This window comes from Papio anubis, chromosome 6 (assembly GCF_008728515.1).
Source record: "Papio anubis isolate 15944 chromosome 6, Panubis1.0, whole genome shotgun sequence".
Lineage (NCBI taxonomy): Eukaryota > Metazoa > Chordata > Mammalia > Primates > Cercopithecidae > Papio > Papio anubis.
This window is the reverse complement of record NC_044981.1, coordinates 13,783,321-13,811,282: the sequence shown is the minus strand read 5'-3', so window position 1 is coordinate 13,811,282 and position 27,962 is coordinate 13,783,321. Positions and strand designations below refer to the sequence as shown.

General features: G+C 41.2%; 1 protein-coding gene across 5 annotated transcripts; it reads left to right on the top strand.

Moving 5' to 3' along the window:
• Positions 1-808: 808 nt before the first annotated feature.
• MCUR1 (mitochondrial calcium uniporter regulator 1) lies at positions 809-27,962 on the top strand. Of its 5 annotated transcripts, none has more exons than XR_002521427.2 (9): positions 809-1,374; positions 8,317-8,436; positions 12,671-12,774; positions 13,616-13,717; positions 14,615-14,656; positions 16,077-16,148; positions 20,604-20,748; positions 22,630-22,744; positions 23,768-27,962. XR_002521427.2 is itself a non-coding variant. In XM_003897075.5 (9 exons), the coding sequence occupies exons 1-9, from the start codon at positions 948-950 to the stop codon at positions 23,821-23,823; spliced, it is 1,092 nt and encodes a 363-aa protein (XP_003897124.1). In that variant the 5' UTR covers positions 809-947; the 3' UTR covers positions 23,824-27,961. The 5 variants fall into 5 exon arrangements, 4 of the variants coding, with proteins under 4 accessions (XP_003897124.1, XP_021792707.1, XP_021792708.1 ...); XM_003897075.5 differs by having other exon boundaries at positions 20,695-20,748; positions 23,768-27,961; XM_021937015.2 differs by lacking the exon at positions 20,604-20,748.

Genomic DNA, 27,962 nt, shown 5'->3' with positions numbered 1-27,962 from the left:
TGCACGTTCCTCTCTGCCCAGCACTTTATACATCTCTCATGGCTCATAACACATTCTTCTTCCATCACGTATGTGTACACATATGGCTGTATAGGAAAACAGCTTCTGGAGGATAAGAACAATTTGTTTTGGGGTTTTTTTTATTTTTAATAAAATCTCCTAGCTTGATGCCTTATGCATTTCATTTATTCATTCAACTAACATCTTCCAAGTTCACGTAAGGGACCAGTTATCTGTGAATGGTGTAACAGGCCTTCAAAAAGTCCACGAAACTAAACATTATCAGTTTCAAATATACCTGACAGGTCTCATTTTAACAATCATGCCCCACGTTTTAAGTCTCCAGACTGCGACCTTCCCATGTTTTTGGTGCTCTAATCCGGAAACAAAAACTCTGAAAATTTAGTTTTGAATGTATTATGTGAGGGCCTTTCCCTGGGCCCTGCTAATAATTCCTTAAAATGTTCCCCAGAACCACATGTTGGGGAACTTAGGATAATCAGTGAAATCTAGGGCAGCCTGTTGGTCTGGGACTTTTCACAGGACTCCGAAGGGCGCCGGAGTAATTAATTCCTTTATAAGGACAGCAGTGCAGTGAATATGCAAATCGTCGCGGCAACAAGCTCCTTCCAGTTCCGGAGTGCCCGCAGGCTCCTCCCGGTCGCTGCCGTCGCCTAGCGAATGGGGCGGGGGCTCGCACGGTCCCTGCAGCGCCCCGAGACTAGCCACACCGGCTCGGCCCCGCGTCCCAGAGAGCCACCGCAAGCTCCCGCCGCCCCGCCCCGGGCGCGCGTCCCGAGCCCCACCCGCGCGCCCGGCAGGAAAGGGCGGGCCTGCGCTGCCGCCCAAGCTCGCTCCAGCCGTCCGACTCTGGGCTGGGACCGCGCGTGACCGGCGCCGCGAGCTAGAGGCAGGAGCGCGCGCCCGGGCCAGTGAAGGGCTCGGGGATGGACTGCGGCTCGGTCGGCGGCCAGAGGACCCAGCGCCTGCCCGGCCATCGGCGGCTTCTGTTCTTGCCCGCGGGCCTCAGCGGAAGACCGGGAGGCAGCGAAACCTCAGCACGCCGCTGCCTCTCTGCGCTCTGCGACGGTCTGGGGGCGCTGCGCCCTCGCGCCCCGGCGACCCGCGGCTGCGTGTCACGTGCCTCGCCGCTACTCCTCCTCCTGCTAGTGCCCTCCCCGCGCTTGGCCGCCGCAGCCCCGCGCCGGCAGCTCGGGGACTGGGAGCGCTCGCGCCTCGGGTATGCCGCACCCCCGGCCGGGCGCAGCGGCGCATGGAGGTGCCCACCGGGCCTCGGTCCGGGCGTCGCCGCTGCCGCCGGCGCCCTTCCCCAGTGCAAAGGCCCGGCGCCTGCACTTGTTTCCTGCAGGAGAGGTGAGGCCCAGGTGGGAAAGGAGAGGGGGCTCGTCTCGCGGGGCTGGGTGGGGCGGGGACCTCAGCTACAGCCTTCCCGAGGAAAGGCCGGGCAGGCCGGAGGCGGGTCAGCCAAGGGCACCGGCATCTGCCCGGACCGTGGGGCGAAGGTCCGCGCCCGCCTTGCTCGGCCGCGGTGGCGGGGCTTAGCCCAGAAGAGACGAATTCCTGGGAATCCCGGGCGCTAAAGTTGGAGGGAGGTGCGTGCTGGGGCGGGGAGGTGGTGCCCGCCCACTCCTAGGGTCTGCTTCTGGGCACCGCCTTCCAGGCGTTCTGTTTGGCAGGGCGCAGCCTGTTGGCCGCTCAAGGGGAAGGGGTGGGTATGTTTGGGGAGCAAAGCTCTGAGAAATGAAGGGATGGCTTTACAGTTTGATTTCAAATTCTGATGGAATCATTAATTCGTGGAGTCCTAGCGTCTACCCTGTCCCTGGCGCTTTTCCAGATGTGTGGGATATGTCAGTCCACAAAATGTTTTCCCTGTGGAGCTTAATTCTGGCGGAGGAGACGCAGTAAATGTGTATGGATATACGTACTCATAATTAATGTATATGTAATTTATACATAATTTTATATATTCATAATTTGATAAATGGTACAGGAAAATTATAGGATAAGGCTTGGGAAGTGGAATGGGTCTCCAGTCGTGAATTTAAATAGGGTGATCAGAATCGATTTCATTGAGAAGGTAGCATTTAATTAAATAGAGTCGTGTATCCCTTCAGGACAGTCGCCTACTGAGAAATGAGTCATTAGGCGACTTCTTCCTTGTGTGAATATTGTAGGGTGTGCTTACACAAACCTGGATGCTACAGCCTACTACACAGCTAGACTAGCAGGTAGAGCCTAGTGCTCCTAGGCTATAAACCTGAACAGCATGTTACTGTACTGAATACTAGAGGCAGTCTGAACACAATCGTATTTGCGCATCTAAATATAGAAAAGGTACAGTAAAAATATGTATTATAGTCTCATAGACCACTGTCGTGTGTGCCCCTCTGTCCTGGGCTGAAAGGTAGTTGTGGGGTGCATGACTATTTAAAAAGGAGGTGAGAGAGATCACTGCCCTGGAGATGAGGGAAGTAAACAAGATCAACTTATTAGATAGCATATTGTTGAATAAAGAAAAAAATCATTTCGAATAATCAACAGACTTGGCAAAATTATCACTTTGGGCAGTCTATACATGTTCATTAGTAGCCATCACTAACCACACATTTTTCCTATTCAACAGATAGGCCCAGCAAATGTTGACTATATCTAAAATTTAAGAATATCATTGGCTGGGGTAAAAACTGATTAGTAGAGCAATAAAGTGAAGGAAACTGTATATACAGAGTGGGCAATGAGTAGTGAACTCGGTGCCACTGTCCTTCAGGAATTAGGAGTCGGAGATGAGTTTGGTCTTAGGTTGTGCCCTTTGTTGTGCTTTTTCTGACAAGCTAGTAATTTCCAATTTGTTTTTCTCTCAATACAAGAGTATGGGGCAAAAAGAGAGTGTTCTTTCTCATGGATTTGCTGACCAATCCGTAAGGTGGTACTGTTGTTTTAGTGTCAGCGATCTCATTCTTCAGTCATCATAAAAAATAAGTATGGACGCATAAAAACAGAAGCAGAGCAGGGACACAGCTAAGGAGGGGTGTATGCTCATTAACCAGCTAATGAGCGTTTCCCAACCACTTGTTTGCTTGGTACCTGAGGTTCTCAATTGGGCTACTTAAGTTGTATTTGGTTTCCACATCCTGTCCAAGGCTAACTTTGGCCTCTATTGTAATTGTGGGTTTTTAATATCCTCTTGATATGCTGAAAGTCCCTAGAAAGGGGAATTGCATGTTACTCGTTAACACAGCTCAGTTGACTTGCTTCCTTATGATCAGTGAGGACTCTAGGAGTAGGCGGCGCCCTCAGGTACTGCCCTTTGACAGAAGGCAAGAGGGCATATCCTTCCCTCAGCAGGGGTTGGAGTGCCCACTGGCAAGTGGCCAGCCCTTCTGTCGACTTTTCAGAGGCAGGATTTCTTGGAAATAAGCTTGCTGTTTCTGGTTCCAATCTTTCTGAAAAAGAACAACAATAAAAAACGGTAGTATCTAAATTGGCGTTACAAAGTAGTCATGTGATTGTTTTGTTTATGTGGGAGTGGGGATGAAGAGGTTATGTTCTAAATACATGAATGGTTATTTTCTTACTAGAAACAAGGAATTTGGGTCTAGAGTAACCCTGTCACTCTTCACAAGCCATTCCAGACTCAGGTGTTTTCAAGCTCCCTGACACATGGGACAGTCCAATAGAGTTCTAGGGCAGGTGAGGTGGTCCTTAAGAGGTCCCCTAGATAAGTGCTTTCATTCATTCACTCCCACTTTCTCAAGCTAGGTCTCTTCTGTGTTGGGCAGACATCCTGGGTCTCTTCTCATGGAGGCCAGTTTCTGTCTCAGGACTGGAAATAAATTAAAAAAGAGATACCAGATTTAAGTGAGCTTATTTGTGTGAAAAGGGAAGAACTGAGGAGAAAGAAATTCATTTCAAATTTTCCCTCTAGACAGTTTCATAATCCAGATTGTAGAAGTCATTATAGTTCAATTACTATATATATATATACACACACACACACACATATATATATATTCCTAGCCTGCTGTATGCTAGACCCTTTGCCAGATGCTAAAGATAAAAAATGAGCAAGACTGGCTGCTCCTGGGCAGCTTGGGCAAATAGATAATACAGATGAGGAAATAAGGTGTTAGGTGCTATGATGAGCTATCTGTACTGAACTGAGAACACAGGTATGGGAGCAATAAAGGTTGCTCCCTTAGCTGGGTGGAGGAAGCAGAGAGAACCATAAAATGTAAAAAAGAAAATGCCACATCTGAAACATAATGTATACTCAGTAAATTGGCAATTTAATGAAGAAAAGTAAAAAGAATGCTTAAAGTTTAACAGTTGGGAAAGGGGAGCAAGCCGTGCTTAAGCATGGAATTGCAGGAAATAGAATAGCTTAGGTTGCTAGAAAGAAAGCTGAAAGGATAAGTGTGGTCATAAATAGCAAGGGCTTTGTATGCCAGGTCAAGGACCTCGTGTCATAGCACAGTGGTTCTTCGAATCTAAGGGCCCAGTTTTACCAACAAACACATACAAACACACATAAGTCATTGCACTTTATATTTTGTCAGTCTGCAAATGGTTCTTGATACCATATGGATTATTGCATCTCTTGCTCTCATCTTGATGCTTACAATGACCACAGTTACTCTCCTCTTCCCAAGTTGTAAGTAGGCTGGGAACGACTCCCATAGGCTGCAGCGAAGTGTCAGATCTGTAGGGTTCAGTTCACATCACATTTTTGTTTACTCTCGATTTTATTGTAGGGTAATCAGGGGCGAAGGACTGACAGTGGAAGCTGATCAGCTGTAGCATCTTTCTGGTCATTCAGAGGCCTGCTGGGGAAACCTTTGACCTTTGAGTTGGCAGGTGACCCTTCTTGCTCCTACCAGCCTTCTACAACACCAGACCTCAGACTGGTGCCAGTTAATGGCAAAATTTGAAAAGTAGTGACAAATACGTAGCAAGATTTTCATATACTAAGTTGATTAAATGGAAGTTCTGTAGATTGTTCTTTTTTTTTTCTTTTGGTGTCATAATTTCATTTTTAGTATAATATTTAATAGTAGTAGTAAGCAGCTATATTTAAATGTTCTTTCATGACAATTAAAAATTGGCAACTCAAATAATGTTTTATTTTATTTTTTATTTTTATTTTTTTTTTGAGATGGAGTTTTGCTCTGTCACCCAGACTGGAGTGCAGTGGTGCAATCTCAGCTCACTGCAACCTCCGCCTTTCGGGTTCAAGCAATTCTCTTGCCTCAGCCTCCCGAGTAGCTGGGATTACAGGTGCCCGCCACCACACATGGCTAATTTTTGTATTTTTAGTAGAGACGGGGTTTCACCATCTTGGCCAGGCTGATCTTGAACTCTTGACCTCATGATCCACCTGCCTCAGCCTCCCAAAGTGTTGGGATTACAGGCGAGAGCCACCGTGCCCGACCTTTTAATATTTTTGTTTTAGATACAGGATCTTCGTTTGTCACCCAGGCCGCAGTACAGTGGTGCGATCATAGCTCACTGTAGCCTCAAACTCCTGAGCTCAAGCCATCCTCCTGCCTCAGCCTCCCAAGTAGCTAGGAGTAGCTGAGACTACAGGCACACACCACCACACTCTGCTAATTTTTTTTTTTTTTTTTTCTGGAGACGAGGTCTTGCAATGTTGCCCAGGTTGGTCTTGAATACCTGGCCTCAAGTGATCTTCCGACCTTGGCCTCTCAAACGTATTAGATTTACAACCATGAACTAGTTCACTTGGCCCAATTAAAAAAAAAGATTTTAGCAATTCATAAAATCTAAAAGCCAAGAAACTAAACCATATACTATACCACCTCCCTTGGATGAGTACCTTCAAACAAGAAGTTTACAAAATGGATTGGATCTAGGCTAAATGCACAAAAATTTATAGAAAAGGTAATGTAAAAATTGTTGGAAAATAGCTCTCTAAAGATAGGCTTTTGCAAAGACATTACAAGAAAAGAATGCTATTGACTGATATCTCTTATGATTAAAAATGAGAAAATCCTTAACAAAATACTAGCAATCCAAATCCAGCAACATATAAAAAGTGCAATGTACTTAAAGTCTAAGGTACATTAAAGTATAATTTTCCTAAATAAATGGAAAGACATCCATTTTCATTGATCTGAATACTTAATATAAAGGTGGCAGTACTTTTCAAACTGATCTACAAATTTAACACATCCCTATCAAAATCCCAAGTGGTTTTCTTATAGAAATTGACACACAGATCCTAAAATTCATATGGAAATACAAGAAAACAAGAATAACCAAACAACCTTGACAAACAACAAAGTTTAAAACCCACACCTTGGGAGGCTGAGGTCAAGTCTCTAGTGAGCTATGATTGCACCACTGCACTCCAGCCTGGGCAATGGAGCAAGACCCTCTCTTAAAAAAAAAAATCAAGAGCAACAACAAAAACAAACACTTTCTGACGTCAAAGTTAAAACAGACTTACAAGTAATCAAGAAATTGTGGCACTGGCATAAGGACAAACATATAGATCAATGCATTAGAGTGGAGAGCCCAGACACAAGGCCTCATGCTTACAGCTCACTGATTTTCAACAAGAGTGACAAGGCGTTTCAGCGGAGGGAATGGTGCTGGGACAACTAGATACCCACATGGAGAAGAATGAAGCTGAACCCACTACCACACACCATTTAAAATGCTAATCCAAAATGAGTAAAAGACCTAAATGTAAGAGCTAAAACTGTAAAACTCTTAGAAGACATGGGTGTAAATCTTCATGTACTTGGATTTCTTAGTGGTTTCGTACATATGTTATCAAAAGCACAAGCAACAAAAGGAAAAACAGATGGGTTGGACTTCATCAAAAGTAAACTTCTGTGCTTCAAAAGACAGTATCAAAAAGTGAAAAGACAACCCACAGAATGGGAGAAAATGTTTTCAAATCATAATCAGATAAGGAGCTTGTATCTAGAATATATAAAGAACTCTTACAGCTCAGTAATACGAAGACAACCCTATTAAAAATGGGCAAAGGACTTTGCCTTAGTCTGTTCTGTGCTGCTGTAAGGGAATAACACAGACTGGTAATTTATAAAAAAAAAAAAAAAAACAGATACATTTCTTGCAGTTCTGGAGGCTAGGAAGTTGAAGATTGAGGGGCCCACATCTGGCCAGGCCCTTCTTGCTGCTTCATAACGTGGCGGAAGGCAGAACAGCACACATATCAGGGAAGGGTGGGAAACTCATTCTTTTATCAGAAACCTACCCCTGAGATAGCAGCATTAATCCATTCATGAACAGAGCCCTCCCGATAGCCTAATCACATCTTAAAGGACCCACCTCTCAACACTGGTGTGTTGGGGATTAAGTTTTCAACACATAAACTTTGGGGAACACGTTCAAACCATAGCTGACTTGAATACACATTTCTCCAAAGAAGATATCCAAATGGCCAGCAAGCCCATAAAAAGATGCTCAACATCATTAGTCATCAGGGAAATGCTAATTAAAACCACAGTGAGATACCACTTGACGCCCAATAGGATAACTATAATTTTTTAAAAACCCAGATAATAGCAAGGATTAGTGAGGATGGGGAGAAGTTGGGACCCATGTGTGCTGCTAGAGGGGGTGTAAAATGGTACAGCTGCTTTGGAAAACAGTCTGGCGGCTGCTGAAACAAACATAGAGTTATCATATGATCCAGCAATTCTACTCCTAAGTATACATTCAAGATCATTGAATACACAACGTCCATCTAATTCATAATAGCTAAGAAGTAGAAACAACCCAAGCATCCTTCAACTGATAAATGGATAAACAAAATTTAATATAGCTATACAGTGGAGGAGTATTCAACTATACAAAGAAATGAAAGTACTGACGTGCTACAACATGGATGACCCTTGAAAACATGCTAAGAAGCCAGTCACAAAAGACTATCTATATTATATGATTCAGTTTCTGTGACATCTCCAGAGTAGATAAACAGAAGAGACAGCAAATAGACCAGTGCTTGTCCTGGGTATGGTTGGGGGCAGTGGAGAAGGGCTGGGGGAATTGGAAGGTGACAGCTAAGGGGTACAGTTTGTCTTGAGAGTAAAAAAATATTCTAAATTTGATTGTGGGATGCTTGCACAACTCTGTGCCAAAACCTATGGAATTGTATGCTTGAAATTGGGTGAATGGTATATCTCAGTGAAGCTGTTATAAAATACCAGGTAGGCTTTGGGGTATACCTTATTTTCTCAGGATGCTGAGTTGCTTCTGTTTTGCGTTAAGTCTGTTTTGAGCTTACTGTCCTTTCTACCCTAGAGCTAAGCCTGTCTGCTGGACACCTGCAGCTGGAGCGCAGAAGGAGAGATTTCACCTCTTCTGGGAGTAGGAGGCTCTACTTTGACACTCATGCCTTAGTGTGCTTACTGGAAGACAATGGTAATCCTCTCTCATTTGTCATTTAGTGCCTTAGAAAAACACTTTAAATTATGACTTCTCTTATGGTTTCATTTAGTTTCTCATACTTCTCTTTGACTTTTATTTTTTATTTGTATTTAATTTAATTAATTAATTTATTTAGAGACAGGGTCTGGCTCCGTTACCCAGGCTGGATTGCAGTGGCGCAATCTTGGCCCACTGTAACCTACCTCCCAGGCTCAAGTCATCCTCCTACCTCAGCCTCCCGAGTTGCTGGGACTACAGGCACATACCACCACCCACCACGTCTGGCTGATTTTTATATCTCTTTGACTTTCAAGCCTATGGGTAATCTTTTAATTAATCTCCATTTTTTAAGTCCTCATTTTTTGCTTGAGGACATTTTTGTTTCATCAATACACTGGAGACTTTTCTCACACGTTGTCTCTTTGTCAAAGCGAAGTGTGTTTCTGTAACATCACCATGGAAGTACAGTGTTATAGGTAAAAATTTAGACACAAGTCAGCAAAGCTGAGGAATGATTCCTATGACAACCGTGTCTGAAGCACAGAAGTGATAGTTTTATTACTGTGCATCTTGTGTGCTTTTTAAAATCCTGTGAAATGGAAATGTTCTCAAGTAGCAGTTCTTGATAATTTCAACTTACTGTTCTTTTTTCTTTTTTCTCCTTTTTTTTTGAGACGGAGTCTTGCCATGTCACCTAGGCTGGAGTGCAATGGCACAATCTCGGCTCACTGCAACCTCTGTCTCCTGGGTTCAAGCGATTCTCCTGCCTCAGTCTCCTGAGTAGCTGGGATTACAGGCAAGTGCCTCCATGCCCAGCTGATTTTTGTATTTTTAGTAGAGTTGGGGTTTCACCATGTCGGCCAGGCTGGTCTCGAACTCCTGACCTTGTGAGCCACCCGCCTCAGCCTCCCAAAGTGCTGGGATTACAGGCGTGAGCCACCGCGCCTGGTCCTCTTTTTTCTTTTTAATAATCAGGCTAACATTCTCCCTTATTGCTGTTAAGGTAAAAGATTGCTCTGGTATATATGGCGTTCATTGAAAATGCACTTTAGACTTAGAATGTAGGGAAGATTCTCGTACTAAATCATATTTAGACAAATACACTGATTATAATTCTCTATATGGTGACACATTCTCAAAAATCAGAATTTCAAAATAGTGTAAATTATGCTTGTGAAATAAATTTCCCTGTGTTTTTACTTCATTGTATAGTTATTTGTCCAGTTATACATGTTTGTGTCAGAAAAGCTATTCTCTGTAGAAGTGCTTTACATGCCTAAGACAAAGGGATGGAATGAATTATTCTGTGCTTTGTGGGAGAGAGCGGCTCTGGGCTCGAGCCTAACTCTGCAGACTTCTGGTTGCATAGCTTAGGAAGCCTTTCTCCTCTTCTGTGTTTCTATTTGCCCATCTGTAGTATGAGTGTAATAAGAATTCCAAAGATCTTTTTGAATATTAAACAAGATAATATGCATGACTGAACTTTGGAAAAACTGTCATATGCTGTGTAATAATTTTAACTTTTCCTGTCAAACAGTAGGCTTTTTTTCACCAAAACTTCTTTCAGTTCAGAATTTAAAAGAGAAAAGTAGAAGTGAGAGGGGAGCATGTAAAGTTACTCTGATAAGGCCAGGCGAGGTGGCTCATGCCTGTAATCTCAGCACTTTAGGAGGCTGAGGCGGGAGGATCGCTTGAGCCCATGAGTTCAGTTCAAGGCCAGTCTGTGTAACATAGTGAGAGCCTGTCTGTACCAAAACAAAACAAACAAACAAACAAACAAAATTGATAAGCAGAAGTCTTCCTAATTTTCTTGATTTTAAACCTTAACCCATGATTATTTGCATCTTTCAAGACTGTGGTGTGAGGACCGCACTGCAGTACGTGGTGTGGAGGGGCTATTCAATCCAACATGGATGAGTGGGGCGGGTGTCTGAGATGACTGGCTGAGTAGGAGGCCAGGAAGGACTTTTTAAGGCATATTCTACCCTTTCTTTATCCAGACCTGTGTCTTCAGATTAACAGAATTTCTCATATGCCTGTGATCTCACTGACCCTGGTTCTGTCCTATTCCCTCGTGTCTACAAAAAATTAATTTCTGCCTCATAACTCAGTAGGTTTTCAGATTTCCACTTTTTCTTATCCCTTTCTCCTCCCACAAGTGGTTAGAGTTTGTTTTACAATCAACATAAGTTCTCTTTCTACCTTTATTTTTCTTTTCCTTTTTCTTTTTTTTTGAGACAGAGTCTCACTCTTTCGCCCAGGCTGGACATGCAGTGGTGCAGTCGTGCCTACTGCAACCCCCGCCTCCTGGTTTCAAGCGATCCTCCCACCTCGTCCTCCTGAGTTACTGGGATTACGAGCTTACACCACCACACCTGCATAATTTTTCTGTATTTTTAGTAGAGACGGGGTTTCACCATGTAGGCCAGGCTAGTCTCAAACTCCTGACCTCAAGTGATCCACCCTCCTTGGCCTCCCAAAGTGCTGGGATTACAGGCATGAACCACTGTGTCCAGCCGCCAAAACTAATTATGTTTAAACATGAACTCTTTTTTTTTTTTAAATTAAAAAATTTTTTAAATTTTATTTACATTAAAATGGAGATGGGATCTCACTATGTTGCCCATGCTGGTTTTTTAAACTCCTGGGCTCAAAGGTCCTCCTGCCTTGGCCTCCCAAAGTGTTAGGATTACAGGCGTGAGCCACCACACCCAGCCAGTGAACTCTTCTTAATAAAGCTTTAAAATATGCAAAAGTTTAGGTTGAGTTTTTAAAAACTAGGAAGACAGACTAGAAAAAAGAAAACAGATTCAGAGCTAAACAATGTTAACATTTTGGTGGGTAACCTTTTATTTTTTTTTTCCTAGACATGTGCACAACGCACATGTTGAAAAATTAAAGGATTTTGATGAAAGTGATGGCAATAGGTCTTTGGAGGTTTTTTCCTTCTCCTTTAAATCTGTGTCTTTGGTTTTTTTGTTCATTATAGTCCGATGCTTCATCTCATCCAAACAAATTCCATTAATTAAGTACTACTTTATTCTAATACACAATTAATTACAGGAATCAATAGATTCTTCTGAAATTCTTATAGCTAGAAGCATTTAATAGAACTGTTTCCCAGGCACTCAGTTTTAAGCATTTAATTAGAATTTATGTGAAATATGAGTTACTATCCAACGTTTTTAAAAACAGTACCAAGTACTGGCCAGGCGTGGTGGCTCACACCTGTAATCCCAGCACTTTGGGAGGCCAAGGCGGGCGGATCACCTGAGGTCGGGAGTTCGAGAACAGCCTGACCAACATGGAGAAACCTCATCTCTAATGAAAATACAAAATTAGCTGGGCATGGTGGCACATGCCTGTAATTCCAGCTACTCCAGAGGCTGAGGCAGGAGAATGTCTTGAACCTGGCAGGTGGAGGTTGCTGTGAGCTGAGATCATGCCTTTGCACTCCAGCCTGGGCAACAAGAGCAAAACTCTGTCTCAAAAAAAACAAAAACAAAAACAAAAAAAACAAGTACTGCATTGAATCCTCTATCATTCAATTCAGTATCATATATTGACTACCAAAGAACATATTTTTTCCACTTTGGGTCCCCCAGACTAGTTACTGAAGAGAATTGTGCAGGAAAAATGAAAGAACGGATTTTGTCTTTTAACATTAAGTTAGCCAACAGCTAGAGGACTATATAGTCAATGATTTGACTGCCTTATGCTAGACATAAAACAGCTGAGCTTTCCTATTTAAGGAAATTATTTTTTAATAACGTACACATTACAAAATTAAAGAAATATTGTCCACCATAGAACATCTACATAATGCAGAGAAACATGAAGAAGAAAACAAAAATCACAATGAATCTTTGTTAAATTATAAAAACAAGAAATGCATCTGTAATTTTGAGTCTTGCCTTTTTTCACTTGACATTGACTTGCCGGCATTGTCTATGTCATTAAATAGTTTCTGAAAACATGACTTTTGATAGCTAGGAAGGACTTACAAATCAGTCAGCAAAGCCACTGGTACCTGGGGAAGCCAGCTTATGTTTCGTGCTTGCTCTGAGTGACCAGCACGTGGTAGTTGGTGGCCCGGCCCTCCTCCCTGCCTCCTACCACACTGTGCTGTACCCCTGCTCCTGGATTCGGACATTCACATGAATGTGTGCATTTGCTGTGGGCTTTTGTAACTCTGAGCATGATTTTTTTTGCCTGTGTACTTGCTTAGGGTTTGCTACTCAACAAGCAGAAATCATTGTGTCTGCACTGGTCAAGATCCTGGAAGCCAACATGGACGTCGTCTACAAAGATATGGTCACCAAGATGCAGCAGGTTAGCCTTGTCGGGTGGCTTAGCACATTAGGACTGTGAGGATGGGGTATTGTTTGTAGTAATGTTTGAATGTAATTTTTTAGATAATACCCAGTTGAAAAGTATATAGTAACTTTTACCATGATGAAGAGGCAACAGATTACAGTGGCATAAAAAATACTTACTCAGAGCTATTTAGTCAACGGTTGTAGAATTGTTATGCTTGAAAGCTCACTGTTCAAAATTATTCCAGTGAAATATACTTTAATAAATGGAGACATGGCCTGAATTACAGTATTGTAGCATCATGTTCTCAAGTCTTCAGATCACCACCCTTTTAGCTGTGATTCACTTGGTAACGATAACCAGATATGTGGTTTTTGTCTTTTTTTGTGTGTTTTGTGTTTTCTTTTTGAGACAGGGTCTCACTCTTTCACCCAGGCTGGAGTGCAGTGGTGCAGTCTCAGCTCACTGCAGCCTTGACCTCCTCGGTTCAAACAATCCTCCCAAGTAGCTGGGACTACAGGTGTGCACTGCTACAACTGGCTAATTTTTGTACTTTTTGTAGAGATGGGTTTCACCATGTTGCTTAGGCTGGTCTCGAACTCCTTGGCTCAAGCAATCCTCCTGCCTTGGCGTCCCAAAGTATTGGGATTACAGGTGTGAGCCACCTTGCCTGGCTGGATATGTGGGGGGTTTTTTCCTTTTCCTTTTCCCGTTTTGGAATAAAGGATGACCTTACTGAACCTCTTCTTGTGTCCACATTCTCCTGGTTTCTCAATGAGAAGATAGCACATGGAGATGATAGGAAGTGGACTTTTTAGGGTAGACTAGATTATGTGTTTTGTTTTTCTTTTCCTAGGAAATCACTTTTCAGCAAATAATGTCTCAGATTGCGAATGTGAAAAAGGATATGATTATTTTGGAGAAGAGTGAATTTTCAGCCCTCAGAGCAGAAAATGAGGTAAAACAGCCACTCACACTTAGAAAGTTGATTATATTAAGACATTGAGATAAAATATATACACATAAAAGACTTCACATAAGTGTACATCTCAGTGAATTTTCAAACAGTGTGTATTTCCAGTCAGATCGAGCAGGAAAACTTGACCAGTGTCCCAGAAGTCCTTCTCATGCCTCTCAGTTGCCCCTGCCGCAGAGGAAACTCTGTCCTGGCTGATAACACCATTGACTAGTTTCGCCTATTCTAGAACCATTTGATGGTATCATGCTGTGTGTCCTGTAGCAAGAGATCATTTTTTTCATTGTCTGTAGTCTTACGTGAATATGCCCCCATCATTCTATTGTAATGTAAATTAGAATTATTTCCAGTTTTTGGTTATTTTGAATAATTGCTGCTGCAGAATATCTCTTGCATTCCTTTAAATACAGCATATGGGATCAGCATGTAAATAAGTGCTCTCGCTGCATCTTTTATTTTCAGTCATTTTTAAAGTCCCATAGGGAAGGCCATTTATTGCCTGTTGACCCTAGCTTTGTAAGAAACCTTCTAGCAAAAAGTAAAGTGGTAAAGTTTCAGATTCTCTAGGTTGTCCTTGAAATCAGTTAATTGAGGGTAGAATTGGTTAAAAGATAAACTGAAGGAGATACTAAATAAAGCAGGGTCACTGAAGGCAAATGTGTGTGCCAAACACAACTGAGTTAACTTTACGTAGCCTTCAATATGAATTCAGACTTATTTCAGGATACATGTGTTGTAATGCCATTCTGCAATCAATACGGTGTTCTGAATGGAGGAAAAACTTGAAGAACTTGTGCATAAATACATATTATAATATTTGTTGATTACTGCATTTTATGTTGTTCTTTCTAAAGACTTATTTTTTTAATGTGTTTTTAGAAAATAAAACTCGAACTACATCAGTTAAAACAACAAGTAATGGTAAGATTCACTTTCCTGTTTGTTGGCTTGTTTGTAATTATATAAACTTATTAATAAGTATAATATTAGAAATGGATATTTTTGAAACTTAGTTCTATGTGAAATGTTTGTGTAATATGCCTCAAAAGTACACATTGGAAGATTTAGCTAAGAATACAGCCAATGAATGAATTATTGTTGTGTGTAACCATATTCATTAAGAAAATTGTGGCTGGGCACGGTGGCTAATGCCTGTAATCCCAGCACTTTGGGAGGCCGAGGCGAGTGGATCACCTGAGGTCTTGGCCAACATAGTGAAACCCTGTCTCTACTAAAAATACAAAAATTAGCTGGGCATGGTGGCGGGCGCCTGTAATCCCAGCTACTTGGGAGACTGAGGCAGAAGAATCACTTGAACCCGGGAAGTGGAGGTTGCAGTGAGCCAAGATTGCGCCATTGCACTCCAGCCTTGGCAACAAGAACGAAACTCTGTCTCAAAAAAAAAAAAAAAAAAGAAAAGAAAAAAAAATTGCGTTCTAGGAGGAATTAAGTCATTTTTAAGTCAAAGTTTTTCTAAAGTAGCTACATGGAAGGAACCCTTAAATTCTCTTAGACTGTCTTTAGAGAAACACACGTGATTTTTAAATGCTTACTGTGCCAGCTATTTGATGTTTTTTTAAATAGCAAAAACATAGATGTTAAAGAAAAAAAAGACTTTGATGTGTATCAGAGAAAAGGCTCTGTGTAAACCAGATTTTAATATTTGGCTGCTTTGAGTCCATCTTTGCTTTCCAAAGTTGTTTAAGATCAGCTTTATTCATAAGTTCCATTCAGAGATTGTATGAGGAGTCTTGAGGTTAAAAGCAGCAACAGGCTGGGCGCGAAGGCTCACGCCAGTAATCCAGCACTTTCGGAGGCCTAGGTGGGTGGACCACAAGGTCAGGTGTTCGACACCAGCCTGACCAACATGGTGAAACCCCATCTCTACTAAAAATATAAAAATTAGCAGGGCGTGGTGGCATGCGCCTGTAATCCCAGCTACTTGGGAGGCTGATGCAGGAGAATTGCTTGAACCCAGGAGGCAGAAGTTACAGTGAGCGGAGATCATGCCATTGCACTCCAGCCTGGATGACAGAGCAAGACTCCATCTCAAAAAAAAAAAAGGCATCAACAACCCACTCTAGACTGGCATAAGCATAGAAGGGGGTTATTTGTGTCTAACTGGGAAGTCCTGGGATGGGCTCCAGGTGTGGCTTGGCCAGAGTTCCCTGATGCCAGGAGGCTTAGGTCCATTTCTCTGGAAGCCCCTGGCTCTGTCCTTCCCTGGGCTGCCTCCCCTAGGATAGGGACAGTGGGGGCAGTGGTCCCGCCATCACGTCCTCAGAGAGTTTGGGTTTCTTACTTTGGATTTCTCCTTCTTTGTTGTTTGCCTTCCTTTTAGGATGAAATGATCAAAGTCCGAACAGATACCAAATTAGACTTCAACCTAGAAAAGAGCAGAGTAAAAGAATTGGTACGTTCCTTTACTAAAAATACATTATGAATTAATTTATTTTTGGAGTGGAATGCTTGGTTAAGCCTAAGTTTATATACATGTCATAGGTACTGTTAAATATCTGTTTATCAGTGTTAGGCTGTATTTTCTCCATTATATTCATTTTGGATTTAGATGTAAATTTGATGCTTTCAAAAGTAACATTAAAATTAAAATCCTAGTCAAATTAGTCAATTTGAATCTTTGTTTCAGAAATTATGCATATGTGTTACATAGACATTCATAAAGAAATTAAATGCAATCTTGATCTATTTAATACTGACTTAAATCTTCATAGGTCTTGATCTTGGAAAAGTTAAGTTGATTATCTCAGGCTTGAATAATAGTAAATTATTAATATTAAGTAATATTAAATTATACACTGGAATTCAAGATTAAAACATTTCTGGCTGGGCGCGGTGGCTCACGCCTGTAATCCCAGCACTTTGGGAGGCCAAGATGGGCAGATTACCTGAGGTCAGGAGTTCGAGACCAGCCTGCCTGCCCAACATGGTGAAACCCTGTCTCTACTAAAAATACAAAAAATTAGCCGGGCATAGTGGCGGGCACCTGTAATCCCAGCTACTCAGGAGGCTGAGGCAGGAGAACCTCTTGAACCCAGGAAGCAGAGGTTGCAGTGAGCTGAGATCATGCCACTGCTCTCTAGCCTGGGCGACAAGAGCAAAACTCAGTCTCAAAAAAAAAAAAAATTCTATGTTGTATTTTAAATGCAGTGAGAAGTTCGTGAGGGTATTTTGTTTTGTTTTGTTTTGTTTTTGGTGTTTTTGAGACGGAGTCTTACTCTGTTGCTGAGGCTGGAGTGCAGTGGCACCATGTCAGCCCACTGAAGCCTCTGTCTCCTGGATTCAAGCAATTCTCCTGCCTCAGCCTCCCGAGTAGCTGGGATTACAGGCACCACCACCCCGCCCGGCTAGTTTTTATATTTTTAGTAGAGACAGGGTTTCACCATGTTGGCCAGGCTGGTCTCAAACTCCTAACCTCAAGTGATCTGCCCACCTTGTCCTCCCAAAGTGCTGGGATTACTGGAGTGAGCCACCGAGCCCGGCCTAAGTGTGTTTTAATAAAGATATGTGTCAGGTTGCCTCTAGTGATTTTTAACCCTGTCTGAATCTTCAGCTGGCTTTTTGCTCGGACTTTATTTGAATTTGGTAATATCGGGTGCCTTTTTTATTCACTGCATAATGAGAAATAGGACAGAGAGCATCTTGCAGCAACACAAAACTGAATACACATGCAGAAACTGAGTACTCACAACTGTTTGTTGTCTTCACATTTTTGACAATTTGCTTTTAATTAAAATGTGCTGTAATAATAAATGAAGCTAATACTGCAACTCAAAAAAGTAACCTACTTGTATTTTGGAACTGCCACTGGATTTCAAGAGTTAATCCGAGCTTCGTTATACAAAACAATTATTAAGGCGGCTGTGTTACCTGTCTTTCTAGTCTTACAACAACATCTCCACCCATAAAGATTAAATCACCTAGTATTACTAAAATAGTTAATGGCTATAGCATGTCACTGCTGTCCAGAAGAGGAGAAACTCTTTTGGTTATCTTTGTCTTTATGGGTTGTGTACTCAAGAAAAACCAGATTCACTTGATGTAGGAAAATGACTGCATGTAGCTAACCAACCTGGGAAAAACGACATAAAGGACATCAGGAAATACAGGGCATGAATGTAGATGAAAGCCAGTGAATTTTTAAAAAATTTTACGTGGAGTCATTTTAATAACATAACTAGGCTGATACATATGTACATTTTTCAATCATGTAACATTTAGATTTTACTCATTTTAAGTCCGTGACATCATCCAGCAAACAAAAATTTTCCAGAAAATTTTTTCACAATTATAGTTTTTGTCTTTTAACCAAAATGAAAAAATTTCTGCCGGGCATGGTGGCTCACACCTGTAATCCCAGCACTTTGGGAGGCCGAGGTGGGTGGATCACCTGAGGTCAGGAGTTTGAGGCCAGCCTGGCCAACGTGGTGAAACCCTATCTTTACCAAAAATACAAAAATTAGCCCGGCTTGATGGCAGTTGCCTGTAGTCTCAGCTACTCAGGAGACTGAGGCAGAACAATCATTCGAACCCAGGAGGCAGAGATTGCGGTGAGCTGAGATCACACCACCGCACTCCAGCCTGGGTGACAGAGCAAGACCCTGTCTCAAAAAAAATTTCATTCTTCAAATACTCATATTTTTAAATTATTAGATATATAGAGTAGATCCATTCAGTGTTCTTATAAAATAAGAAAAGTAAAGCTTACAATATTTTGCAGATTTGATAATACAGCACTCAAAATACTTAACCTGATTTTATGTTACTTGAATTTACTAGTTAACTATGCTGATAAATATAATTTACATGTAATTATTTTATCTGGAATGACGATATTGACCTTAATCTCCAGGAAGCAACCAATGCACAGAGTTTCAATTAAATCCTATCCATCATGACAGTAACTTTTTCTACATGACACAAAAGTGTCTTCATGGTATATTTGAACAGTAACGGTGACTATGAATTGTTCTTATAGTCTTTTTTTAGTGTTTCATTATTATTATTTTAATTTCAATAGGTTTTGGGGGAATAGGTGGTGTTTGGTTACATGAAGAAGTTATTTAGAGGTGATTTCTGAGATTTTGGTGGCCCCATCACCCTAGCAGTGTACACTGTACCCAGTGTGTAGTCTTTTGCCCCTCACCCACCTCCCACCCTTTCCCCCCAGTCCTCAAAGTCCGCTGTATCATCCTTTTGCCTTTGCATCCTCATAGCTTAGTTCCCATCAAGCCAGTGAATTTATGTGATTTAGTACCCTAACTGGGAGGTTGTTCTTGGTAATTATAAACTTAGATTACTCTGAAGCACAAGGTAGTAGTAAATTATAAAGTGAGTGTGTTTGTTACATGCATTGGTGAAGATGAGTTTTTTGGCTCTCATTCTTTTGGTAAAGTTATAATGTTAAATATTAAATTGAAAATTAACTATGATGTTTACAGCCAGTTCCAAAAGCAGTATGGCATATAAAGTTTTTGGGCATGGGGACATATAGCTACATAGATGTTATTTTTAAAACCATGGCAGCATCAAGATTTAGGCTTTTCTTTTGTGGGTGAGTCGATGTTGAGTTAATGAAGACAGGTTTAGTGATGCACAAAATCTTGTTCCACGCCGCCCTCTAGTGGTGATCTGATGCATAGGGCTCTCCTGGTCTGAAACCCTGAGGTTTAAAGAGCCTTGTTCTTGGTTTTACAACCTACTCCTTGCCTTAGGGTTTGGGGGTTTTGTGTTTGGTTTTGTTTTTCTCTCTCTCTCTCTTATTTTTTTTTTACTTCTAAGTTCCCAGTAGTCCCAGGAGAACATTTTACAGCTAGAAAGTTTCTATATATTTCAAAGCATTAACTTTTTCTCTGTATAACAAGGTTAATGTAGGTCTTAAAAGTCTTCATTTAAATTACTCATTGTCATTTGCTCAATTAAATCCTGTTGCCCACTACTAAGGAGATAAGTCTGATTTCAATCTTATCGTGTCCAAAACTGCAGTAAATCTTTTCACTGACATTAATAACCAAAGGTGAGATACTTTAACTCTGGGTAGAATTAGTTCCTTTAGTAACACTGGATTATGACTATGCCCAAGTGGGTTTTTTTAATTATTAAAACCAACATGTGCAGGAGGCTAAGGCAGAATTGCTTGAACCCGGGAGGCAGAGGTTGCAGGGAGCCAAGATCAAGCCGCTGCACTGCAGCCTGGGCAATAGAGTGAGACTCCATCTCAAAACAAAAAAACAAACAAAAAAACCCCAACATGTGGTGAGTTAGTGTATTAATGTATTTACATTGTGTTTTATAATCACAGCACAATGTCTTTGTCATAGAATAATAATCCTTGCCGCTGTTTTTTCCCCAGCTTCATACTTTTCCTGTCTTTTGTTGAGACTCAAGTAGTGACTTGTTTTGCTACTAGTTATGATGGGATAGCTCCTAAATTGAGTTGAGTCTCCATTTTCAATCATCTTAAAACCAAAAACCATATGACTCAGCATCCGTGGAAACTGGTCCCCAGAGACTGCTGCTACAACAGTGGGAGGGACCAAAAGCCGTCACAGGAAAGATGCAGGGAGAAGTGATAGGTGACTAAGGAAATCCAGATATTGGAGGAATGAGTAAGTATACATAAGAAACTTTAGCCAGCATGGTAGATCATGCCTATAATCCCAGCACCTTAGGAGGCCGAGGTGGGCAGATTACTCAAGCGTGGAAGTTTGAGACCAGCCTGGGCAATATGGCAAAACCCCATCTCTATGAAAAAAAAAAAAAGAAAAAAAAGAAACTTCAAATAACAGATATAAAGAGGCAGGTAGGCTACTTCATCCCAGAGTTGACTTTCTGGTGTTACATATTCTAGGAGTTACTGAGACCAGAATATTTAAGGCACCAGAGAAGGAGAAGAGAGAGGAGTAGATCAGAATCTGACCCATGTTACGTGTTTATTTCAGTATTCATTGAACGAAAAGAAGCTGCTGGAATTGCGAACAGAAATAGTGGCATTGGTAAGAAATGAGGCTTTGATTTTTCTTTATCATTGTATTCATCTTTGCTTCATCCCATGCATGGTTGTTTGTAATGATAATAGGAACTTATATGCAGGTTTACTGTCATGGGAATTTTTTACATTGTGCTAAAATACACACAACATAAAAATTATGATCTTAACCATTTTTAAGTGTACAGTTCAGTGGTATTAAGTACATTCACATTTTGGGGCAACCATCGCCACTGTCTATCACAGAACTCTTTATTTTGCAAAATTGAAACTCTGCACCCTTTATACATTCCCTTTTCCAACCCCTGGCAACCTCCTTTCTACTGTCTATGAATTTGACTATTCTACATGCCTCATATAAATAGAACCATAGTGTTTGTCTTTTTGTGGCTGGCTTATTTCACTTAACACAATGTCCTGAAGGTTCATCCATGTTGTTGCAATGACAGGACTTTCTTCCTTTTTAATGCTGATTAGTATTCCATTATATGTATATACCACATTTTCTTTATTCATCTGTCAAGGGCACTTGTGTTGCTTCCACCTGTTGACTTTTGTGAATAGTGCTGCAGTGGGCATGGGTGCACAGATGTCTGTTGGGACCCCTGCTTTCAGTTCTTTTGGGTATATATGCAGAAGTGGAATGCCACAGGATTTTTTTGCACTTCACAAAATATTTGGTTATCTTAATGGAAGATAGTTATCCTATGAAAGATTTAACTTTCTTAATGAAAGTTTCCTTTTCTTTTCTTCTTTTTTTTTTTGAGATGGGGTCTCGCTCTGTCACCCAGGCTGGAGTGCAGTGATGCAGTCTCAGCTCCACTGCACCCTCCTTCACCTCAGCCTCTAGAGTAGCTGGGACCACAGGTGCGCACCACCACACCCTGCTTGAAAGTTTGTTTTTCTGAACGAAAGTTTTACTAAGAAAGTTTAAATCTCACTAATTGAAGAATAGTGAGGAATGGAGAAGTCTTATTCTATTTTTAATTTATAGCATATGTTACTCCTTTTCCATGCTGTACGGAACCTGGGGCCTCTGAAACAGCCAAGAGGCTTTCATGAGAGAATTCCAGAATCCTGGGATATTTCTCTGGAATAATTTTCTACTCATCCAGGCATTTATTTCTTTCTTTCTCTGCCTGAATTGGTAGATTCCGTTGCTCTAGAAATATTAGTGAAGTATTCCCACGGTTTTTATGCATTAATGCAGTTATACAACCCCCTATAAGGTCGCCCAAACCCACTGCCTTTGAGGGTTGATTATGTATCCAGTTTAACTGTATTGTATTTGGGGAAGGACACAAATTGGCCCTGGGTAACCAAGCCTCATAGCAATGAAACACTTGATATTTGAACATGGAAGAAGAAAGTTTTTTTAAAATATGACTAGAAATAGCTCAAGACAAGCACTGCCACTTTTACATTATCTAAGACTCCATTTCTTGAAAACATTTTTGAGTTTACTGTGTATCTTTGACTAAGGAGGATTTAGAAGGATGAGCCGTAGCTGTTGCCTTTGAGAACAGACTGGCCTCATAATGAATGCCACATCATTTATATAGCAACCTAGAGCTTACAAATGCTTTTTCACATAGATTATCGCATTTGATTCTCTAAACAGTCCAGGTAAAGGCAGGGCCACTGGTTTGGTTGTTTCATTTTGTTCTGTTTTCATTTTTTCAAATAAAAGAAAACTAAGGCCTAGAGAGGTTAAGGGTCCTGACGAATGCAGTGTAGCATTAGGATCTTCGCACTGAGACTAAAGCCCAGGCCTCTGTAGTCTTACCCAGGTTTCCCTGTGACTACGCCCCATTGGGAATGAGCTATAGGATGGTGAACAGAGGGGACATGCTGTGGTCTAACACTGTGACTCTCTTCATTTTAAAAGCATGCCCAGCAAGATCGGGCCCTTACCCAGACAGATAGGAAGATCGAAACTGAGGTTGCTGGCCTCAAAACCATGCTTGAGTCACACAAGCTTGATAATATTAAATATTTAGCAGGTAAGCTATTTTATATCTATTTAAATCAACCGGAAAAGAAAATAAATTTATAAAATAAGTCATTGACAGATACTGTGTTTCATTGATTCCAACACTTTCTGAAATATTTTAACATCTCTGAAATTGGAAAGCATCTTACAGTTTCCAATAGATGAAGTATCATACTTTAATTGGCACTTTTTCTTTCTTAGTAGTAAATAAAGTAATTGTGTACTTTATAATTGATAGAATTGGAAATTTGATAAGATACTGTAATCGAAGTATAGTTATTAGGGATTTTAATGAGATTCAAGACAGGAAATATTTTATGGATAAAATGGAAGGTGTTTCAGTTGTAATCTTTCTGCTTCAATTGGCGACACTCCTTTTAAGGAGTTACTTTCGAGATTTTTGATCCAAAAGAGAGAATGAACATTCATGTACCACCCCTGCACCCAAATTAACCATTATTTCAAGTCAGATTTAGCATCTTGAATTAATGAAATATTTTAAGGTCACAGCAGTATTTAACAGTGAAGTGTTGTTCTTTATATTAAATTGTGGGTCCCTGTCTATATCGTGCATATACGTAGACCTTGTGACCACGGAATTTTTGTGATTTGAAACGTTTATTGAAAAGTTTTCTTAGCCTAGGCAACACAGTGAGACCTAGTCTCTACAAAACAATTTAGCCAGGCATGGTGTCATCCGCCTGTAGCTTCAGCTTCTTGGGAGGCTGAGGCAGGAGGATCGCTTGAGCCCAGGAGTTTGAGGCGCAGTGAGCTGTAATCACACCATTTCATGGTACACACCACCTGGGTGCCAGATGAGACCGCGATTCTAAAACAAGAAAATAAAATAAGGGATATGGGATTTGTTTTTCAGTAGGCAGGTGTTTCACGGAATATGGCACATCAGTGAGCAATCTAAGTTTCTAGGTTTTCTTAGTAAATAAGTGAATAAGTGTGTATTTTCTTAAAAAAAGATGTTCCCTCAAGTAACTTAATAGAACTAATAGTACTCTCAATTGTTTTTTTCTTACAGGGTCTATATTTACATGCCTAACAGTAGCTCTGGGATTTTATCGCCTGTGGATCTAATAAAGCGTCTATTTAAAGAGATTTCTACTGTTTTGCCTTAAGAATACCAGACTGTTGGCCAGGCACGATGGCTTACGCCTGTAATCCCAGCACTTTGGGAGGCCGAGGCGAGTGGATCACCTGAGGTCAGGAGTTCAAGACCAGCCTGGCCAACATGGTGAAACCCGTCTCTACTAAAAATGCAAAAATTAGCTGGGTGTGGTGGCACGCCCCTGTAATCCCAGCTACTTGGGAGGCTAAGGCAGGAGAATCACTTGAACCTGGGAGGTGGAGGCTACAGTGAATTATGGACACTTAACCAAGATAAAGAAGTCAGGTATTCCATAGCCATTCCTTATCTCCTTTCCGCTTAGTTGACTTTCTCACTGAGCGGCGCACAGTGCATGGAAGACTCCACTCAGCCAGACCAGGGAGCTTGGTCACGCCTGTGGTTCACACCAACAGCAAACATTGGTGTAATTCTCTACGACTTAAATCTTTGGCATATAGAGGATTTGAGGGTCTCCATGTTCAGGGTACAGTGGCTTTAATAAGTGCTGGAAAATCACGGAAGCTAAACCAAGAGCACCAGATCCTCTTTATCTAAATACCCAGTCTCTAACATGAGGTAGTCCCTGTACCAGAGTATTGTTTCAGCTGTAGGTGGTTGTTATGTTAATAAGACAGCTGTACTTCTACCTTCTTTTCTTTTGATTTCCATTGTCTTGGTAAGTTATTGTTAGGGTTATTTTTAATGTGCCTTCCAGCCAGAAAAATCAGCTGTCTAATGAAGCATTGCAATTGTAATGGGGACTCTTTTACCTCTTATAGTGCAAGATTTTCCCTCCTCCCTCCCTCTTCTCCACCTCTTTCCTTCATGGTCTGCGAACTGTAATAATACTGCACTGGTGTTATTACCTCCCTAGAACACCTGCTGATTCTTAGCATGGAACTCTGCTTCAGTTTGCAGGACAACGTCTGCTTCCTTCTGGTCTTCATTTACTTTTTATACAAGGGATGCCCTCAGCTCTCCATGTGTAAGATACCTAGATGATGGATACATATTTCATAAATGAAATTTACGTCATTAATGAATATCCCCCTTCCCACAACCAGCTCAGGCTTTCAAAATTTGAGAATGGTCATGCCACCCAGCATCCTAATCTAGATTGACTAATTCTGGTGTTAAAAACATTCTCATACCTACCTTACCTTTATATTGAAAACAAATTCTAGATACAACTGGGGTTATTCTGGAAAAGCACATTCTCTTCTCTTTTTTTTTTTTTTGAGACGGAGTCTCGCACTGTCGCAGGGCTGGAGTGCATCGGTGTGATCTCTGCTCACTGCAACCTCCGCTTCCCGGGTTCAAGCGATTCTCCTGCCTCAGCCTCCTGAGTAGCTGGGATTACAGGTGCCCACCACCATGCCTGGCTAATTTTTGTATTTTTAGTAGAGACGTGGTTTCACCATGTTGGCCAGGCTGGTCTCTAACTCCTGACCTCGTGATTCGCCCGCCTTGGCCTCCCAAAGTGCTAGGATCACAGGCATGAGCCACTGCCCCTGGCCCATTCTCATCTTATTCAAATTACTGGCACATGGGCAAGAATAAGCATTTTGGACACAATGACATTGATAGAACATTTTCTGCCTTTCTCTGCATACACACATATGCACACAGGTATAGTGGAGGAGCCACAGGCAGATTTTTTGATCAGTTTGGTGAATACATTACTCGTTGTCACTGTTCCAATCACATTGGTAAAAACGTAGTTACCTTTTGTCCTTTGGATATCATGTCTAAACTTTGGAAAATATAAATGATTGCCCTTTTAGAGAATGTTTGTGTAGTCCAAAGATTCTGAGCTCCATATGATATGAAAATCAAGTACTTTTGCAAGAGCAATAGCAGTTTCGAAGTGAAATATTATAATTTAGTCTTTTCCAAGTAGATCAAAAATTCTTAACTGATCAATAAAATACGTTATCAATATATTGTCCCCCTTTCAGAGAAGAGTCCCCAGAAGAGACTGCACACTTAGCAATTGCCCTCATTATCAAAGGCCTAGGTGACTGGCATAAAGGGCCATATGCAATTATGTATCAAGGTAAACATTACCTAACCTTGTGTAGGTTAAAAACTGAAGTGTCCTTGTATCCTGATAAAATATTTTTAAAATAACATGGTGCGATGACATTTTTGCGTCTGCTAAAAGTTTTCTCACATGTCATTCTTCCTCATGATAGCGGGCTGCATCATTCTGGCACCTAATTTGGGTATTCGATTTTCCTGTAGAGTTCTCTGCAGTACAGCATAGCCTCTTTTTGGCCTTGGAAACAGTGAACTCTTGTTTTGATGGTGTGGATTGCATGCATATCTGGAGTGAGGAGGGTTCAGGACTGTTTTCGCTTTATTTGGTCAAATGTATTCTATTTGAAAACCATTTGAGCCCAAAATACAAGTGTGCCCTTCCCACTTCTGGCCCAAGCATCTGTGAGCCGACAAGACGTAATATTAAAACTTCCTGAGCCTGGGCGCGGTGACTCATGCTTATAATCCCAGCACTTTGCGAGGCCAAGGGAGGCAGATCACCTGAGGACAGGAGTTGGAGACCAGCCTGGCCAACATGATGAAACCCTCTCTCTACTAAAAATATAAAAATTAGCCAGGCGTGGTGGCACACACCTGTAATCCCAGCTTCTTGGGAGGCTGAGGCAGGAGAATCGCATGAACCCAGGAGGCAGAGGTTGCAGTGAGCCGAGATTGCACCACTGCAACGCTCACTGCAAGACTCGCACGCAGATGAGATCTGCCTGGGTGACAGAGTAAGACTCTGTCTCAAAATAAAGAAATAAATAAGTAAATAGAACCTGCTGAGCTACCCTGGCTTATAAGGATTCAGATTACTTTAGGAAATTAGGCATTAGCACTAGGAAGAGGGAAGATGGCTGGCAAAACTTCTAGCTAGCAACCTATGTCTAGCACAGCGGGAACTAATCATAGCGAGATCCGGAACACATATCCTTCTAGGTGCAGGTGGAGGGAACGACGTCCAATGCCTGAAGCAGCACCTCATGTGGACAGAATGTCTGTATTTCCCTCTCCTGCACGAATCACTCGTCATTCTTAGAGGGCTCCTCTGCATTCCCCCTTTTCCTCTCTCCCCTCCCCTGCCTTTTATCTTTTCTAAAGAGTCTGAACTCCGATTTCCATGCTCTCCTGCTGCATTAATAAGCAAAACCTGCTTGTGTGTACGATTCTTTACTGGAAACACAACTTTTTGTTTCTGTATTGGTTTTACTGTCATCCAGTTTTCTAGCTTAATATCTAGCAAAACGAAATCTGAATGTACTCGCTTTTTCCGTTAAGTATGCCAAGCAGCTCAGTTGAAAGGCTTGACTCAAACCAGAAGTCTTGCTGGAATTCGTCTCTGAACACTTGAGAAACAGAAAGCCTGAGCCACAGCAAACATGCCTCTGTGTGCCGGGATAGCCTTTGTCTCCGCTTCCATGTGGCTTTTCCCTTTGTAGCTATGCTTAGTGACATAATCTTCCCTCTTCTAGCCTCCTCCTTTCAGGCCTGTCTATTAATTAACCATGTCAGTATTGGCAAGCAATTATCTTCCCCCACCCTAACATGTGATCTTCTAAGAATTTTGCAAAATTGTAAACAAATATAGAGATGTTATAATAGAATTCATGTCTAGAAAACTTTAAGTTCATCAAATTGGTTGTGGCTTTTTTGGCACTAAGGCAAAAACATGTTAACCAGAAATAATTTATTCTTCATGTATGTAAAATATTTGAGAATGTTTAGCCTTTTATTAGAATTTTATTTGGAAAATATTTATCTTTCTACACATTTTACACTTACATTCCTTCGCTTATAACCCAGTTTCTTAACTGTTTTGTTACTTAAGCAGATATTCAATTATGTTTTATTATCTAATAAAGTGTAAGATTCTTACTATCTAAAATATTTAATTCTGTGTGACTCATACACTTTCCTGATCATTCAACTTGAATATGAAAAGCTAGAATAAGTATATTGCAACTGTTAATTCCAGCCAATTGTATAATGATAACACTGATGAATTTGTAAGTAAATCTAATACTTGAAAATTTGGGTATACATAGAAAATAAATTTTAATATAATGTA